The sequence below is a fragment of the Danio rerio genome, chromosome 4, assembly GCF_052040795.2.
Source record: "Danio rerio strain M-AB ecotype USA chromosome 4, GRCz13ab, whole genome shotgun sequence".
Classification (NCBI taxonomy): domain Eukaryota; kingdom Metazoa; phylum Chordata; class Actinopteri; order Cypriniformes; family Danionidae; genus Danio; species Danio rerio.
The window spans coordinates 49,307,894-49,324,932 of record NC_141024.2 but is presented as its reverse complement, the minus strand read 5'-3'; the positions used below and the strand labels follow the sequence as shown (position 1 = coordinate 49,324,932).

The 17,039-nt window shown below is 39.7% G+C and overlaps 1 protein-coding gene across 1 annotated transcript in view; it reads left to right on the top strand.

Annotated features, from left to right (window-relative positions):
- The window catches only part of LOC137490965 (protein NLRC3), a 766,684-nt gene that overhangs the window by 717,947 nt on the left and 31,698 nt on the right, over positions 1-17,039 (top strand). Inside the window, exon 6 of the mRNA XM_088650120.1 lies at positions 15,870-17,030. Within this exon, the coding sequence (XP_088506246.1) occupies positions 15,870-17,030 (1,161 nt within the window). The remainder of the gene's footprint in view (positions 1-15,869; positions 17,031-17,039) is intronic.

Sequence of the window (17,039 nt, the reverse complement as noted above, 5' to 3'; positions counted from 1 at the left end):
TATTTCTCAGATAAAAGAAGGCAGTTTTTGTGACATGGGATATATGATTTTCAAAAGTTAGATTGCTGTCTAATATGACACCCAGATCTTTTATAGTAGAGCTAAAGCTAACTTTGTATCCCTCTAATTGTAAATTGAGTTTTGAGATCTGCTGTGTGCAAGATTTAGGCCCAATAAGTAATAATTTTGTTTTGTCGGAGTTTAAGAGAAGAAAATTGTTGGTCATCCAGTCTTTGATGTCTTTGATACACTCAGTTAGTTTAGAAAGTTCAGACGTCTCGTCAGGTTTAGATGAAATATATAATTGAGTATCATCTGCATAGCAGTGAAAGCTGATCCCATGTCTTCTAATAATGTCTCCCAGAGGTAGCATGTAAATTGTAAACAGTAAAGGGCCTAAAACTGATCCTTGAGGCACCCCATACTTTACTGGGCAGATTTGTGAAGGCTGTCCATTAAGATTCACAAACTGGTAGCGGTCAGTTAAGTATGACTTAAACCATTGTAGAGCCTGTCCCTGGACACCTGTAGACTTTAAGCGATTTATGAGGATATTGTGGTCAATGGTATCAAATGCCGCACTAAGATCGAGTAAAACTAATAGCGAGACGCACCCTCGGTCAGCAGCCAAGAGTAAATCATTGGTTATTTTCACTAAGGTGGTTTCTGTACTGTGGTGAGCCCTGAAACCTGACTGAAACACTTCAAAAATATTGTTCGTTTGCAGAAAAAAGCATAATTGAGTTGAAACAACTTTTTTCTAGTATTTTAGACATAAATGGAAGATTTGAAATAGGCCTATAGTTAGCTAAGTTGTTGGTGTCTAGTTGCGGTTTCTTAATAATAGGCTTAATAACAGCTAGCTTGTAAGAGTTTGGAACATGGCCTATAAATAAAGAAGAGTTGATAATGTTGAGAAGAGGTTCTCCTATAGCAGGTAGCAGCTCTTTCAGTAATTTTGTTGGAATTGTGTCCAGCAACTCTTCATGTTCTATGATTTTGAAGCAGTGTAGGTTATTATTATGATTTAATGAAATATTTACAGGATTTGGAGTATAAGCCGGTGCAGAAAGTTTGGCATCTCCTATTTTCTGTCTAAAGCCTTCTATTTTATTACTGAAAAAATTCATGAAGTCATCACTACTAATTTGCGGTGGAGTAGTTTGTTCCAAGAATGACCGATTATTTGCTAATTTAGAGATGGTGTTAAATAAAAATCTAGGATTGTTATGATTATTTTCTATCAGTTTGCGCAGGTGCTCAGTCCTGGCAGATTTTAGAGCCCTCCTATAGCTGGACATACTGTCTTTGTACGCAATTCTAAAGACCTCTAAATTAGTTTTTTTCCATTTACGTTCCAGGGCGCGGGTTGCTGTTTTGAGCGCACGAGTATGACTATTATACCATGGTATAGTTTTAATCTCTCTAGCCTTTTTTAATTTGATGGGTGCCACAGTATTTAGTGTGCTAGTAAAGATGGCATCCAAACTGCTGGTTACTACATCAAGATCATTTGAGTTTGCGGGTGCATTACGAAATAGAGAGAGATCAGGTAAGTTATTTATAAATTCATCTTTGGTGGACGGAACGATACATCTGGAGAACTCCCCTGCTGCAGTAGCTCATGACCAGATAGTGAGTATGAGATAAAAATAAAGTATTCAGTGTTGCACCAGAAGACTCAGGAACAGTTTCTGTCCCACAGCTGTAACCATCTCAACTCCAACCCTAAACCACTGAACAATACTCACTAGATATGTGAAAAACAGACGGTCAAGACATAAATGATGTACTGTCACTTCATACCTCACTGTGTAATGCTCCTTATACCCACTGTATACTGCATCATTATAGATGATGCTAACAATACATTAGGGCTCGCGTTTATGGATTTAATACACTCACTTGGGATAAAGCAAAACGTTGTGGGTCCAACCCACCGCTTAAAGCAGACATTAGGTTTAATTCTGTCTTATGGAATCGAGGTTATTGACGTAGACATTATACCACAAAGTGATGATATTACAGACCACTACCTCTTACTATATAAGTTGTGTTTACCTGAAATCAGCAAACCCGCTCCAATACTCCGCCCTAGTAGAACTACCTGAGCTCAAACTCCCCACTCGCCCTGCAAACGGGAGGGAGCCCCAGGCTTGAGGATCCTATGAGCTCAGGGCTTTTTCCCGGGACAGCATGCCAAACTATCTTATTACCAATCATCAGCCGAGGGTGAACTCCTGAAGTGTGTTTAGTGTTTGTTACTGACTGAATATGAATCTGTGTGTGTTTACAATGTGGATCATGGAGGAGAGAAGAGGATTACAGCAGGACTGCACAAATGTAGGTCTAAACACATACACACAATAACACTACACACGTACACAGCTGTTGTGTTCTAAATGTGTCTCTTCTTGTGTTCAGATGCCTGTTTCCTCACACTGGATCCAAACACAGCAAACACTGAACTCATTCTGTCTGAGGAGAACAGAAAGCTGACCCGAGTGAGAGAGAGGCAGCCGTATCCTGATCATCCAGACAGATTTGATCATCCTCAGGTGTTGAGCAGAGAGAATGTGTGTGGACGCTGCTACTGGGAGATTGAGAAGAGTGGAAATGTGGATATAGCAGTGTCATATAAGAGCATCAGGAGAAAGAGAGGAGGTAAAGAGAATCAGCTTGGAGAAAATAATAAGTCCTGGAATTTAATCTTTGCTCCCTCCAGTTTCTCATTCAGACACAGTTACATACAGAATGGTCTCCCCATGAAAGCGATCAGCAGTAGAATAGGAGTGTTTGTGGATCACAGTGCAGGAACTGTGATCTTTTACAACATCAGTGAAGATACAACGATATATACTCAGTCCAGACCACATTCACTGAGCCACTACATGCTGGGTTCTGGGCTGAGTATGACTCATCAATGAAACTGTGCTGAAGACTAAAGAGAGATTTACCTATAACACGTGTGTACTTTCATAAATGTTACCATATACTGTTTAATATTAGTACTTCATATAAGATTCATACACTTATGTTTAATGAAATTCTTTATGAAGAATCAAATTGAATTATTTGAAGCCTTATAAAGTTTCTTTTAATGTTCATGTCTATTTCTGCTGTAATCTTTCATCTATTGTGTTAAAGAAACTGAATATTGTGATCTGCAGTTAATCCATCATCACTGTGGTCATCTGAGTAATTCTGCTTCATCTGAGCATTATTGTTTTACTGTATTGATGTGAAATTAGCTTTATGTGTTCATCCATCTTCAGGAGTCTTGCTGTGTTTTCTGGTTTTCAGTCTGTCAGCTGAAGTCCAGTTCTTCCTGTCCCATGAGCAGTTTAAAAGAGTCATTCATGTGTGTTGGATCAGATCAGTCGACTGTTCAATGTGTAAAGTTACTCCAGACTGAGTTTATCTACTAAATGCGACTAATAACGTGTCATTTCCCCAGTTTTAGTCGAGCTCTACCAGCTCTGTGCCTCTGATTCTTCAATACTAGAGAATCATTCAGTCTGTAAGAGTTTCAGCCTCCACTAAACCACCATTGATTTATTTTACTCCTGATTATCAGTGGATTATTCTGTTATTATCTGCTTTATTTGTACCTGTGAAAGAGAAACTGATTGGCAATAAAGCTGTGCTGAATATTCACATTACTGTGTGTCTGATTCTTCAGCTGGAGTCAGGGGTTATTGCTGCGGATGTGAAGAGAAGAGTTACACATGTCATGTTTAGTCAGTAAAACACTTCTGCAAAGGGTCCAGCAGTGTTTCCTCCATCATGATCATCATCTCCTCACAGAGCAATTAGAGCACTGAGTTTTCCTACAAGATGGCTGAACTCGATGGGTTTCTGGGTCAGAGGATGGCGGAGCAGGGAGAGGTATGCACTGGGGCCTGTGAGTGAGGTGTCTGTGGAGACTGCCTGACACCATTGACGTCTACACTGTTCTTTCTTACTGATGAAGTCTGCTGTGCTCCAATACTGTTCTAAACATTCTACTAAATATCTCCCTTAGTTATTTTCATTGATTTGATATGTAAGAAAGCTGTGCATTTTCTACACTGATCTCACTGGTAACACCACTAGTCCTAGATGTTAGACTGATGTCCAGGTAAACTGATAAAGATGGAGTGATTTACATACACAAGAGAAATAGTGTTTACTGTAGTCATCTGTGTTTCTGCACTCCTGCAGCGGTGTCTAACTCATCAGACGAGTGGGAAATCTCTAGACACTGTTATGGAGTTCCTCGAGGCAAGACCAGGAGAATGATCAGACACTCAAACAATCAGCTGTCTAATCTGAGGAGAAGATCAGTGAGGAAACCAACAAGAAGACGAGACTAGAGGCTGGTGTCTTGCGTCTGTTGATGTTGTCTAAGCACGTGGCTGGGTGTTTACATTGTGGCCGTGTTGTTCTTCAGAATAATGAAAGCCCCAAACTGAGTCAATCAGAATGAGAATATTGTGAAGGGTTCAGTATTGAAGAGGCCTGGAGACACACTCTGATCAGATAATCAACTCAAACTCCTGCAATCGAGTTCTGGAGGACACAGTCATGAGGAAGACCTGCGCTGATCCGACAGACCACCAGAGACACCTTGACACAAAAGCTGATCGCAGAAGTGGCTGGCTGTTCACACAGCTCTGTGTCCTCAGCTCCTATGATGAACATCCTCCTCTGTCAGCTGTTTGGGCAGGAGTGTGTGCAGTATAGTGTGTCCACAGTTTTACCCGCCCACCAAATTGACTGACAGGAGCGTAAAACATGTCTCTGTAGTGTAATCAGATCCACAAGACAGCTAAAAAGATTTATCAAGCTTCTTTGTTTCCTGCAGCTTGTATAAATGTATTGTAAACGTGTCACTGTTTTATTTCTCTTTTCTGTAGTTTTTCTTCAGTTGATTCACACAGTTTACACAACACATGAGACTTTCCTACTTGGAAATCACGTCTAAACCAACCCAGGCTCATTCTGAAAACGTAGTCCCGTGGACGTTTCTGGAGACCGTGAAGTACATCCCGGTGCTGTTCGCACCCGTGCCACTGTCGAACCACCGTCCGTCTAACTGACTGAATGATTGACAGAGGGACCGGCCAATCGACTGACCCACCCTCTTCCTTCCCTGAACCCAACCAATTTTACCGATTGACCAGCTCGCTCACTTACTTCCCTAAACCCAACCAACAATTTACAAAAGCCGTCCAGAAATAGAGCCAGCACCAAAGAAACACCGTCATACCGCCCCGTAGAGTACGTTTAAAAAATGAAATGCAGCCATACGTACCTCCGGCTGCATAATTCTCGGTCTCCAAAAACGTCAGTGCGACTGAGATTTCAGAATGAGCCTGGGTTGGTCTAAACGCCACTCAGACAAATCTGGAAAGATTCTTGCTCAACAGGAGAACATTCAGTCACACACTATAGCATCTGTCTCAATCAGCAAGGGCAATATTACTGAAGACCAGTCAGACATTAATACAACCTTTAATCATGTATTACTCTACCTTATATTCATCTGGAGTCGATTATAATCTCCTCTGACCTAGATTCTTCCTAGAAGTAGATGAGTCCATTAGTTGAGCAGATCTTAATGAAGCTCCTGAACCAGATGCTTCATGGCACTTGAACACATGTAAATATAGACTAATGCTCTTGTTTCTGACTGATCTGAGGAATCACTGTCTTTCAGTCGTCTCCCACAATCTGTCCATAAATACATTTGACCAAAAGAAGAGAAGCACCTTCTGAACTGTGATCATTTCAACTAATGCATTTATTAAATGTAGAAAACACGTAGTCTTGAAGATCAGAGAATATCTTTCCCACCATCATATTATGTTTATGTTTAATGTATAAATAAGAGAACACTGTCATGTTCGTGTCTTATAATACTGACGCCCAGTTGGAACAAGTGTCTTCTTGATTTACAAGTTCAGTCTGCCTGATGCTGTCTTATTCTAGCGCACTGTCTCATCTCACATAAACCCTTATAAACCTCTGGTGCCATCTAGTGTTCACACACGTCATAACATACCATCACAACAAACACAATAAATAAGTGTTGATGATAAAGAAGCGTTTAGAGAACTAATAATACTGAACACTGTTGATTTCTGTTTCAGACGAGGACTGAGGTAAAACTGATTCTAAAGGGGTGTAGGCAGATACACTCGCTTTGGTGAAAGACGCATGTGAACGGCAGTCAGATACTTTGGCCAGTCATTAAACACCACCTCACCGTCATTACAGCACAATGAAAACTAGCAAACGAGTGCGGGCGCCGTTCCTCATCCAGAAGTGGACAGGATTTACCATACCTTCTCATCTGCTGTCTCAAATTTTTTAAACATAGAAGCCAAGACCCCCAGAACAGACCCCCAGAGCAATCTGACACTCCTGGTTTCTGCAGTTTTACACAGTTTCCTCTTCACCATCATGTTTTTCACATGTGGGTTATATTTCACTCCCCCTAAACAAAGCCCTCCTCCTCCTCCTCCTCCTCTATATTCATTCTTGTGTTGCAGTTCAGCATGTGATCACTCCATCATACTGTATGACTTCAGGTTTTCTCCAACTCCTCTTTCCTTTTTAATTCCTCTTAGAGGCCATTTCCCTCGTGTTAGCCACACATGGCCTTGATTATACATGTTCAGCACACAGTTTAAGAATAAAAGTCTTCTTCAGTGTTGAGCAGGGCTGTGCAGCAGTTTTTAGTGACAGTTACTGGCTTCACTGGCTCTCAGCTCATCTCTCGTAATAAGTCACTCACTCTCCTCACCCTCACTCTGCTTGGAAAGGGGATTTCCTCATGTGTTTTCAGACCTTCAGCCTTTAAAAGAAAAAGAGTAAAGATCATGACCTGAGTTTTGTGTCGACTCATATTCAGCTGATTTGATATTCTGCAATTCAGGAAACAGACTGGAAATGCTATAAGGAGATTGAAGACGATCTAAAAAACTGAAATGGGCTTCAGAACATATTACTATAAGCTCTTCCACAAGTTTAAATCCTAAATCCCTAAATACTGTAAACACTAATCAGTGTAGCATGACAGTCAGTGTTGTCGTGTTCATGTGTTTATTCAGTGCTGTTTTGCAGGAAGGAGATGTGCATAGATAAGAGTTTGAGGCTCATGGTGTAATCTAAATATTCAACTATGCCTGTAACTAATGATTGAATGTTCATTGATTTCCTTAGTTTCAGGCATAGTTAAACATTAGTGCTTTTCCTGCTGTATCTGTTTCTGTACTGATAAGCCATTCTCCAGATCTGAGTGTGTTTCAGTGAACCGCGCTGCTGAACGTGTACAGCTGAACTTGACTCTCTGACTCTAGGTACATTGTTCCTCTGACTTGTCTCATGTCTTGTCCTCTTCTTTGTCGTACGGCTCCTCCTCCGTATGAGCGCTACACAGCAAACATTACCCCCAGAAAGAAGTTGGACACCGTTTCATTACGGAAGACTCCTAGCTGCTAAAGTTGAATTAATCTAATAGAGGTAAGTTAAGCTGTGTACATTTAGATGTCTGATATTCTCAGATTTTAGGAGCGTCTCTAGTGTTTTGGCAGTGGATTACACATTTCATCCCTCAGTATCATTTGAGTAAATGTTTTACAGTCATATAAGCAGCTTTACGTGTGCATCTATGTGTCCGCTAGCTAAATCAGACCTTTATAACACCAGCTTATATTAGGATAATCTGCTATTAATGCGTTTATTGCACAGTGAATAGCTGAAAAGCATCTGAGAAGAACGACTATTTCATTTTATAGTTGATTTAATTATCTATGTGATTTAAGTCTATGTGTGTTAGATGATGATGAACATTATATACGGTCATTGTTGTGCAAGTTACTTCTAAACTGTAATACATTACAGATTACTTATTGCTGTTATTTAAATGTAATCCCTTACCTTACAATATTACTGTCTCAGAATTGTAATATGTTACATTACTCTTATATTACTTTTTAGTTACTTTCCTCAAAATAACTACAGAATTAGAACTTAACATTATAAAATTCTATAATGTTCTATAATGAGCATTTTACATCTAGTAGAAAGTAATTTGATGTATCAGAATGACTGTAACCTCTCCAGGAGGCTCAAGACAATGCAAGAAAGGATGACAGCCAGAATCACAAATGATCTGTTAAAAGTATGGTAGAGGTAAAGTGATTACCTGGCAATATCTGTGAATGGCTTGGCTATATTCATATTACACACAACAGGCCGATATGTAAACTCCAATGCCATGACAAAATGCAGATTTTGTTTCTTTTCTTATTGTTGCCATTATTGTATTTACTTTACATTCAGTGGTTTACAACACAAAACCGTCATGCACAAAGTGAGCATGATGAACAGCTTTCTAAGTATAAAGTTTGTGCACCGATTTCTCACGCACAATTTTTTTGCGTGCTCTCAGTACACTGCTCTCTCAGTGAGATTATATTGCAGACTCACAATTTGTGTCTTGTGTTCCCTCTTCCTTTCAAGCTTTTTGATATGATTTATATTAGTACACTATTTATTAACAATAACCAAAATACTAAAATAGACTTATAATTTTTAATCTAATAAACCATAACATTTTTTGGCTGTATGTTATATGATGAGATATTTCCAGTTTTAAACACCCTTTAAACACAAAACATTTATTAAACATTCAAAAGGTGCACCATACTAATCAAATAAAAAACATTTAGACAAAATTAAAATTAACGCAAGCAGAAATGTAATTAATAGAAACATTTGATAAGGTATTATAGCCTACTATACAATTCACTCTTCAAATAAATCTCATTATCAATCACATTTTTTTATGGCAACTAAAATAAAGTGAACTAGTGTCTGTTGTCTTCCACATTGTCATCCTCTTCATTTTGAGAAGAAGCTGTTCCACAGGGCCCCTGAACACACATATTGTCATTAAGTACTTAATTGACTCTGTTGTGGTAATACTATAGTTGCTATGGTAACACAGCAAGTGTAATATAAAAAACTGATCCAGTGCTGTAGTTTTTTTTTTACAATATGGGGTATATTGTACTACAATTCACCACACTTTACTGTAGTAAAACTACACTTTATATTTCATTTTGTGAGTTCAATATTCTTAATACGACAGTATGCTTAAGCCGTCATTGTAAATACTTGCCTAAAACATAGGCAGTATACCTTACACTCAAAAACACTAGTATTTATTATAGAATTTATCCTAACCTGTAAGTAAATAGTGTAGCAGTATATAAACCATATAAACATTATTGAGATAACAATTAAATAGGAGGATCTCTGAAGAGCAACAGCACAAAAGGAGGAGGAAAAACACGGCATAGATTGTGAGTCTGCATCATCTGATGGAGCGAGAGCAGGTCGTTAGCACGTGAGCAGCCCAGCCAGTGTTGAGTGAATGAGAGGAGTTTTGTCCACAGAGGATACCGGCACGTTCACTCGCTCGTATTACATGAATGAGCTTACGACATTTGTCAGTGAAATAACGCCATATGCACTTACGTCCATCTCGCGAATGCACTGTCTTCTGCCATTTTCATCTATTTGCCGCTTTCCGCTGCGCGTACTGCGAACCGGGCTGAGCCAATAGCCCCGGACCTTGAGCTCAGAAGCTGAAATCATTCCGCGTTCAAAGTAAAAAGGTCCCATAGCCAGAGGGAGATTAATGACAGCACACGCATATATTCTCTAGCCACGAACAGGAAATAGAACTGCGGTTTTTTAATTTGTTAATGTCTTGCGGGCGAAAAGTGTGTTGTAACGCACGCGTTACTGAACATGTACCGAGTAAAATATTACTGAAAATGTATTAGTAATGCCTTACACTACTACGTTACAGGAAAATGTAATACATTACTGTAATACATTACTTTTGTAACGCATTACTCCCAACACTGTATACGGTACAGTTTTATTACTGTTAGCCATTCTCTCAAATGCTAGTGAGGTTTGAATCTTATAACTCAGAGTCATATGTACACTGACTTTCATTGTCTAAATGAGCACACATGAGCTGTTAAGAAGGTCTTTTGAAGGTTCTCGTCCTCAGAGGATTCTTTATAAACGTGATCAGTTCAGGAATGGGAACATGTTTCCCCACAGTGTTGCTCTGCTCATTATTTGTCATTATGACATGAAGAAATCCTCTAAATAAAACGTAACCTCATTTGGGCTGGATGCAGCAGCGTTTATGACCTGGTTTGTAGAGTGTTTGGCATGGATGTTTTTCCGGGATCTTGTTGTTTTGCCATTTTAAACAGAAACAGACCCCGGAATTCAGAGACCCCAGAGCACAGTGTCTTTAAGGGCCACCCTATACAGAGTTTTTATATATATATATATATATATATATATATATATATATATATATATATATATATATATATATATATATATATATATGCGTTAGAGGGAATCCATTCTTGTTCTGTTAATTCCAGACAGGATCTCATTCAGTTTAAAATTATACACCGACTCCATTATACCAAGACAGAATTACATCTATTTTGATAGTGATAGTGAAGGTGATAGTGATCAAGGGTATTATATACAGCTGAAGTCAGAATTATTCACCCCCTTTTAATGTCTTTTCTTCTGTTTTAAATATTTCTCAAATGATGTTGAACAGATTAAGGAAATGTTCACAGTATGTCTGATAATATTTGTTCTTCTGGAGAGTCTTATTTGTTTTATTTCAGCTAGAATAAAAGCAGTTCTTAATGTTTAAACAGCATTTTAAGCTCAATATTATTAGCCCCTTTAAGCTAAATTTGTTTTCAATAGTCTCCAGAACAAATCATCATTATAGAATAACTTGCCTAATTACCCTAGTGTAGCCTTTACATGAATAATAAACCCTCTTGCCTAAATGACTATCGCCCAGTTGCTCTCATATCTTTAGTTATGAAGGTTTTTGAGAGACTTGTGATGAGCTACGTCTGCTCCTCCCTACCTGATACTCTGGACCCCTTTCAGTTTGCTTTTCGTCTAAATAGATCCAGGACGATGCCATCCGGACGATGCCATTTCTCATGTTCTTCACTCTTCTCTCACATACTTGGACAGCAATAATGGGAATTATGTAAGGCTGCTGTTTATTGATTATAGCTCTGCTTTTAACACTATTGTTCCCATTAAGCTGGCATCCAAACTTACTGACCTCGGTCTAAACTCCTCTCTCTGTGACTGGATTCAAGACTTTCTCACCGGTAGATCTCAAGAGGTGAGAGTTGGCCAGTTCACATCAAATTCCATCACTCTGAGCATAGGAGCTCCACAGGGCTGTGTCCTGAGTCCCCTACTCTACTCTCTCTACATGCATGACTGCGTTTCCCCCCATAGCTCCACATCCATCATCAAATTTGCTGATGATACTGTGGGTTTGGGCCTCATCTCCAACAACGATGAGACAGCGTACTTGGATGAGGTAAAGAGGCTTACATCATGGTGCTAGAACAATTTCCTTTCCCTGAATGTGAACAAAACTAAAGAGTTGATTATGGACTTTAAAAGGAGACAACAACAGCCCTACACTCCTCTTACGATCAGTGGGACCCCCTTGGAGAGGGTGAGTAGTTTCAAGTATCTCTGTGTAATTATCTCTGAGAACCTGACTTGGACTACACACATTCAAATGCAAGTAAATAGAGCCAGGCAAAGACTGTACCATCTGCGACAGCTGAGGAAATTCAGGGTCTCTCCAGCAATCCTGAAAACTTTCTATTCAGGGACCATAGAAAGTGTATTGACTCAAGGTATCTCAGTGTGGTATGGAAACAGCTCAAACCAGGACTGCAAAGCACTTCAAAGAGTTGTGAGTTTAGCTGAGCGCATCTCAGGGTCTGCTCTCCCCTCCTTGCAGGACATCTATCTTAAACGCTGTAAAAATAGAGCTGTTAAAATCTGTAAGGACTTAATTCACCCTGGTAACTACCTATTTACTTTGCTTCCATCTGGTAAGCGTTTCCGTAGATTGATGGCAAAAACTGAGAGACTTAGGAGGAGCTTCTTTCCCCAGGCCCGGTGTTATACATTACTTGACTTTACGTATATATCACTGTATTAGTCATATATATTAGCTACCTCCTATTGTTGCTATTCTTATTACTCTGTATAATTTTTTGTACATTATTTTTTGCACATATTTTTCTCATTATTATTTAATTTTTGTGTATCTATACTTGCACTCTCTCTGGAGCGGACCTGACCTACATTTCACTGCTGTTCATACTTTGTATTATTATGAATGTGACAAATAAAACTCTTGACATGACTTGACATGTCACTTTAAGCTGTATAGTGTAAGTATAGTGTAGACACTGTAAGTGTCTAGAAGAATATCAAGTCTAATATTATGTCCTGTCATCGTGGCAAAGAGAAAATAAATCAATTATTAGAGATGAGTTATTAACACTATTATGTGCAGAAATGTGTTGGAGAAATCTGCTCTCTGTTACACAGAAACTGGGGGAAAAATCAACAGGGCGGCAAATAATTCTGACTTCAGCTGTATATCTGTCATTGAAATGTGTGATTTTATTCTTGTTTTTGTATGATGTTTTGAGGAAGTCAGCTTTAGTCAGGCCCTGTCATGTTTTTTATTCGTGTAATGTGTGTTTCTGGTAGAATGTCCCTTATACTTACCTGGTGAATAATATTATTAAAATACTCTCTTTACATTAGGATGGCCGTGATTCTTCATTAGTTTACTTGTGATGAACTTCAGGATTTCAGTGATGTGAGTGTGTACAGCTGCTGATCTATTCCTGCTGAATGATGAAGGGTGATCAATGACTGCACATCTGTGATTGTTTCTCAGTGTCTGCTAGAGTTTCTGCTGGACATCACACTCTTCACATCCATCATGGAGGAAACACACTGTTCTGGAAATCAGGATTTGTACACAGAATGCAGGTATTAGGCCATAATGTTTTAATTATATTATTTTCTTAAAGAAATTATTCTTGCTTTTTGTTTGTCTGTATTTTATTCACTATTTGCTATTGTAACACATACAGTGCTGTTTGAGGTGTTTCATAAATGTTGAGTAATATCTGGGTTGTTGACTCCAGTGTGTGCCGTGCTGAACTCTAATCTTCTCTGTTTTAGATCAGCAGAAGCAGAGCCCAGCTGTGCGTCTCTGAAGAGTGACGCGTCTATGCATCCACCAATAAACTTTAGTAGTGAACACACACCACCTGTCCTCAGGTAGATCATCTGCACACACACCTGACTATACTGCAGCATTTATATGATCATGTGTTTCTAGAAGAGATCAGACATTATTACTCTTTATTCTCTCAGTCCACTAAAGACATCTTATTACAGGGAACACAACTCAAGTCTCTCTAAAACTGAATGTCCACACACTCACATTTAATCAGTAGTAAAAACACAAAAAGGCTAATAAAGCCATGTTGTCCAAAATACAAACTAAAAAGGTTTCTTATAAAAAAGTCAGCAAAATTTCCAAAGTGTGCGATCAAACTAAAGTAATGGTAGAAAATATGAATGACTTCAGTGAGAAAAACACCATATTTGATAAGTAAGTATGAGTGAAAACAATATTGATTTATAGAGATGGATTTTTCACAATATTGAGATGGAACTGTATTAAAATCCCCCAAAAATAGCTAAATACTTAGTAAATAAATGAAGAACAAGAAGATCACAGTAGCAATGTTATAGTAGTATTAAGGGGCTCCTATTTGACCACTTTTACATGATGTAAAATAAGCTGTTTGGTGTCTCCAGAATGTGTCTGTAAAGTTTCAACTTGTAATATCCATCAGATCATTATTATACTCTTAAGTCAGATAAACAGCACAGAGACAGACACGAATAAAGCAGATTCAGGACTCAGTTTATGAGTCAAATCCACCAAGTAAGTGTTGTGATATGTTTGTGGTGAACTTTATTCAAACAAATTACAGTTACTCACACACAAATGTCATTACAAAGTCCACAGTACAAACATACACACGCGAACACACATTCTCTAAGTGGCTTCATGTAGCCTAAAATAATAGTTTCAATGTATCCTCCACCCAGTCAGTCTGCCGAATTCCTACCCTGGTTAATCATTAAGAATTGATCTCTTTCCCCTTTACCATCGAGAGGAAACTTTTGAAGGTGAACAAATAACCTTCCACAGTCAACACAGCAGCGGCCCAATCTAAAGCTCAGTCAATGAGTAAAATGCACACAAACACAATATGACTGGCATCACTGGGGTAAACCATGGGTTGCTGGTCAACAAAAAGTTTGCATTGTATTAGAAAACCCCCATATGGGACTGCAAAGCGACTACAGAAGGACTGGTAATCAGCCTTAGACACAAAGGATGATGGGGGATTGAGTCCAGAACTGCAATTTGGGCAATGGCTCAACCCATGCCAACTCAGGGAGAACATGCAAACTCCACACAGAAACACCAACTGACCCTGCTGTGGCTCAAATTAGCGACCTTGCTGTGAGGCGAACATGCTAACCACTGCACCACTGGCACACTAAAATGAAACTTATTTTTAATGAATTCAATCTGAATCTGCTCGACCTGATCATGAACTGTAAATATTCAGCCGAACATTTACGATCAGAAACCCTGAACCCCCAGAGCAAATGCTTGTATGATCTGGAGATTATCATCTGAAACAAAAACTCTATTCAGTCAGAAAGTGAGCTGACGGAAGCAGAGCAAACACAGTCATGGTGAAGAAGCACTGAAACATTTACACAGCAGGTGGCAAAGGATTGGTATTTTTCTTATGGCAAAACATTTAACAACTACATGCTCACAACATATGTACACACTGTAATTACACTGCCTCATGATATCAAATTATTCATGACTTACATGTAATAAATTACAAATACTGGTAAATGTTACACCATTCTGAGCAGTAGATGTCATCAGTTTAAAGTGTTTAAAGTGCTTCACAATAAACCTATGAGAGTCATTTGAAGACTGAAGCCGCTTCTTGCTGATCTGGGACAGTTTCTGCATTACTATAGTTTGGTTCTGGATTACATATGTATATTGTTTCTCAGCTGTTTCAGAGAAACACACACACATGGCTTTACTAGAGGATCTGTACACTCGCACTCATTGACTCTTGGTGTTGTTATTGTTGTTCCTGCAGTGTGTATAGAGAAGATCAGACTGGAGACCTGCAGCAGGATTCACTCCAACCACAACATGATGAACTCCAGAGAGTCAAAGAGCAGCACAAAACCAGCATGAAGAACAAGTATGAGAGATTATTTGAGGGAATCAACCATCGAGAGACTCCAACCCTCCTGAACAGCATCTACACACAGCTCTACATCATAGAAGGAGAGAGTGAAGGAGTGAATGAAGAACATGAGGTTTTACAGATGGAGAAAAGAGCCAGAACAGAACCCTCACAACACACTCCAGTCTACTGTAATGACATCTTTAAAGCCTCAGCTGGAGCAGGACATGAGGAGAAGATCAAGAAGGAGAAAGCCCAGATCAAGACTGTTCTCACTAAAGGCATCGCTGTAATTGGGAAAACCGTCTCTGTGCAGAAGTTCATTCTGGACTGGGCCGAGGGAAAAGACCATCAAGATGTAGATTTCATGTTTGTGCTTCCATTTCGAGAGCTGAACTTGATCAGAGATCATCAGTACAGTCTTCACACACTTCTGCTGGACTTTCATCCTGAACTTGAAGATCTGGAGCCCAAGATTTATGAGCAGTGTAGAGTTGTGTTCATCTTTGATGGTCTGGATGAAAGCAGAATCACACTCAACTTTTCAGATGAGGAGAAAGTTTGTGCTGTGACTGAATCTTCATCAGTGGCTGTGTTGATGCGGAGCCTCCTGAAAGGAGATCTGCTTCCCTCTGCTCTCATCTGGATCACCTCCAGACCAGCAGCAGCCCATCAGATCCCCTCCAGATACATCCACCGTCTGACAGAGATTCAGGGATTCACTGAGCCTCAGAAGGAGGAATACTTCAGGAAGAGAATCATTGACAAGCGGCGAGCCAGCAGAATCATCTCCCACATCAGAAGAGCAAGAAGCCTCCAGATCATGTGCCACATACCCGTCTTCTGCTGGATTTCCTCCACTGTGCTTCAGAAGCTCCTGGAAGAAGATGTGAGTGCAGAAATCCCTCAAACTCTGACTGAGATGTACATCCACTTCCTGCTGATTCAGATCAACACGAGGAAGCAGAAGTATGAAGAGAGAGATCCAGAGAAACTCCTGCAGGCCAACAGAGGAGTGATCCTCAAACTTGCTGAAGTGGCTTTCAGACAGCTGATGGAGGGCAATGTGATGTTCTATGAGGAGGACCTGATTGAGAGCGGCATAGACGTCACTGACGCCTCGGTGTATTCTGGGATCTGCACTGAGATCTTCAAGGAGGAATCTGTGATTCAGCAGAGGAAAGTCTACAGCTTCATCCATCTCAGCTTTCAGGAGTTTCTGGCTGCTTTCTATGTGTTTCACTGCCATGTGACTATAATAATGAAGGGACTGAAGGAGTTTGTGCCAATAGAAGATTTACATAAAAAAGCTGTAGTTAAAGCTGTAGAGAGCAGTACTGGTCATCTGGATCTGTTCCTGCGGTTCCTGCTGGGCGTCTCACTGGAGTCCAATCAGAGACTCTTCCAGGATCTGCTGACACACACAGAGGAGAGCTCAGAGAGTATCAGGAGAAGCACACAGTACATTAAAGACACAATCAAGTCAGGTGAAGGACATGATGACCGTCTCTCAGCTGAAAGATCCATCAATCTTTTCCTCTGTCTGCTGGAGGTGAAAGATCAGACTCTGGCCAGAGAGATTCAGGAGTTTGTGAAATCAGACAAACACTCAGAGCAGAAACTCACTCCTGCTCACTGCTCAACAATCTCCTACATGATTGAGATGTCAGAGGAGCCGCTGGATGAGTTTGACTCTAATAAATTCAACACATCAGATGAGGGAAGACTGAGACTGATACCAGCTGTGAGGAACTGCAGAAGAGCTCTGTGAGTATT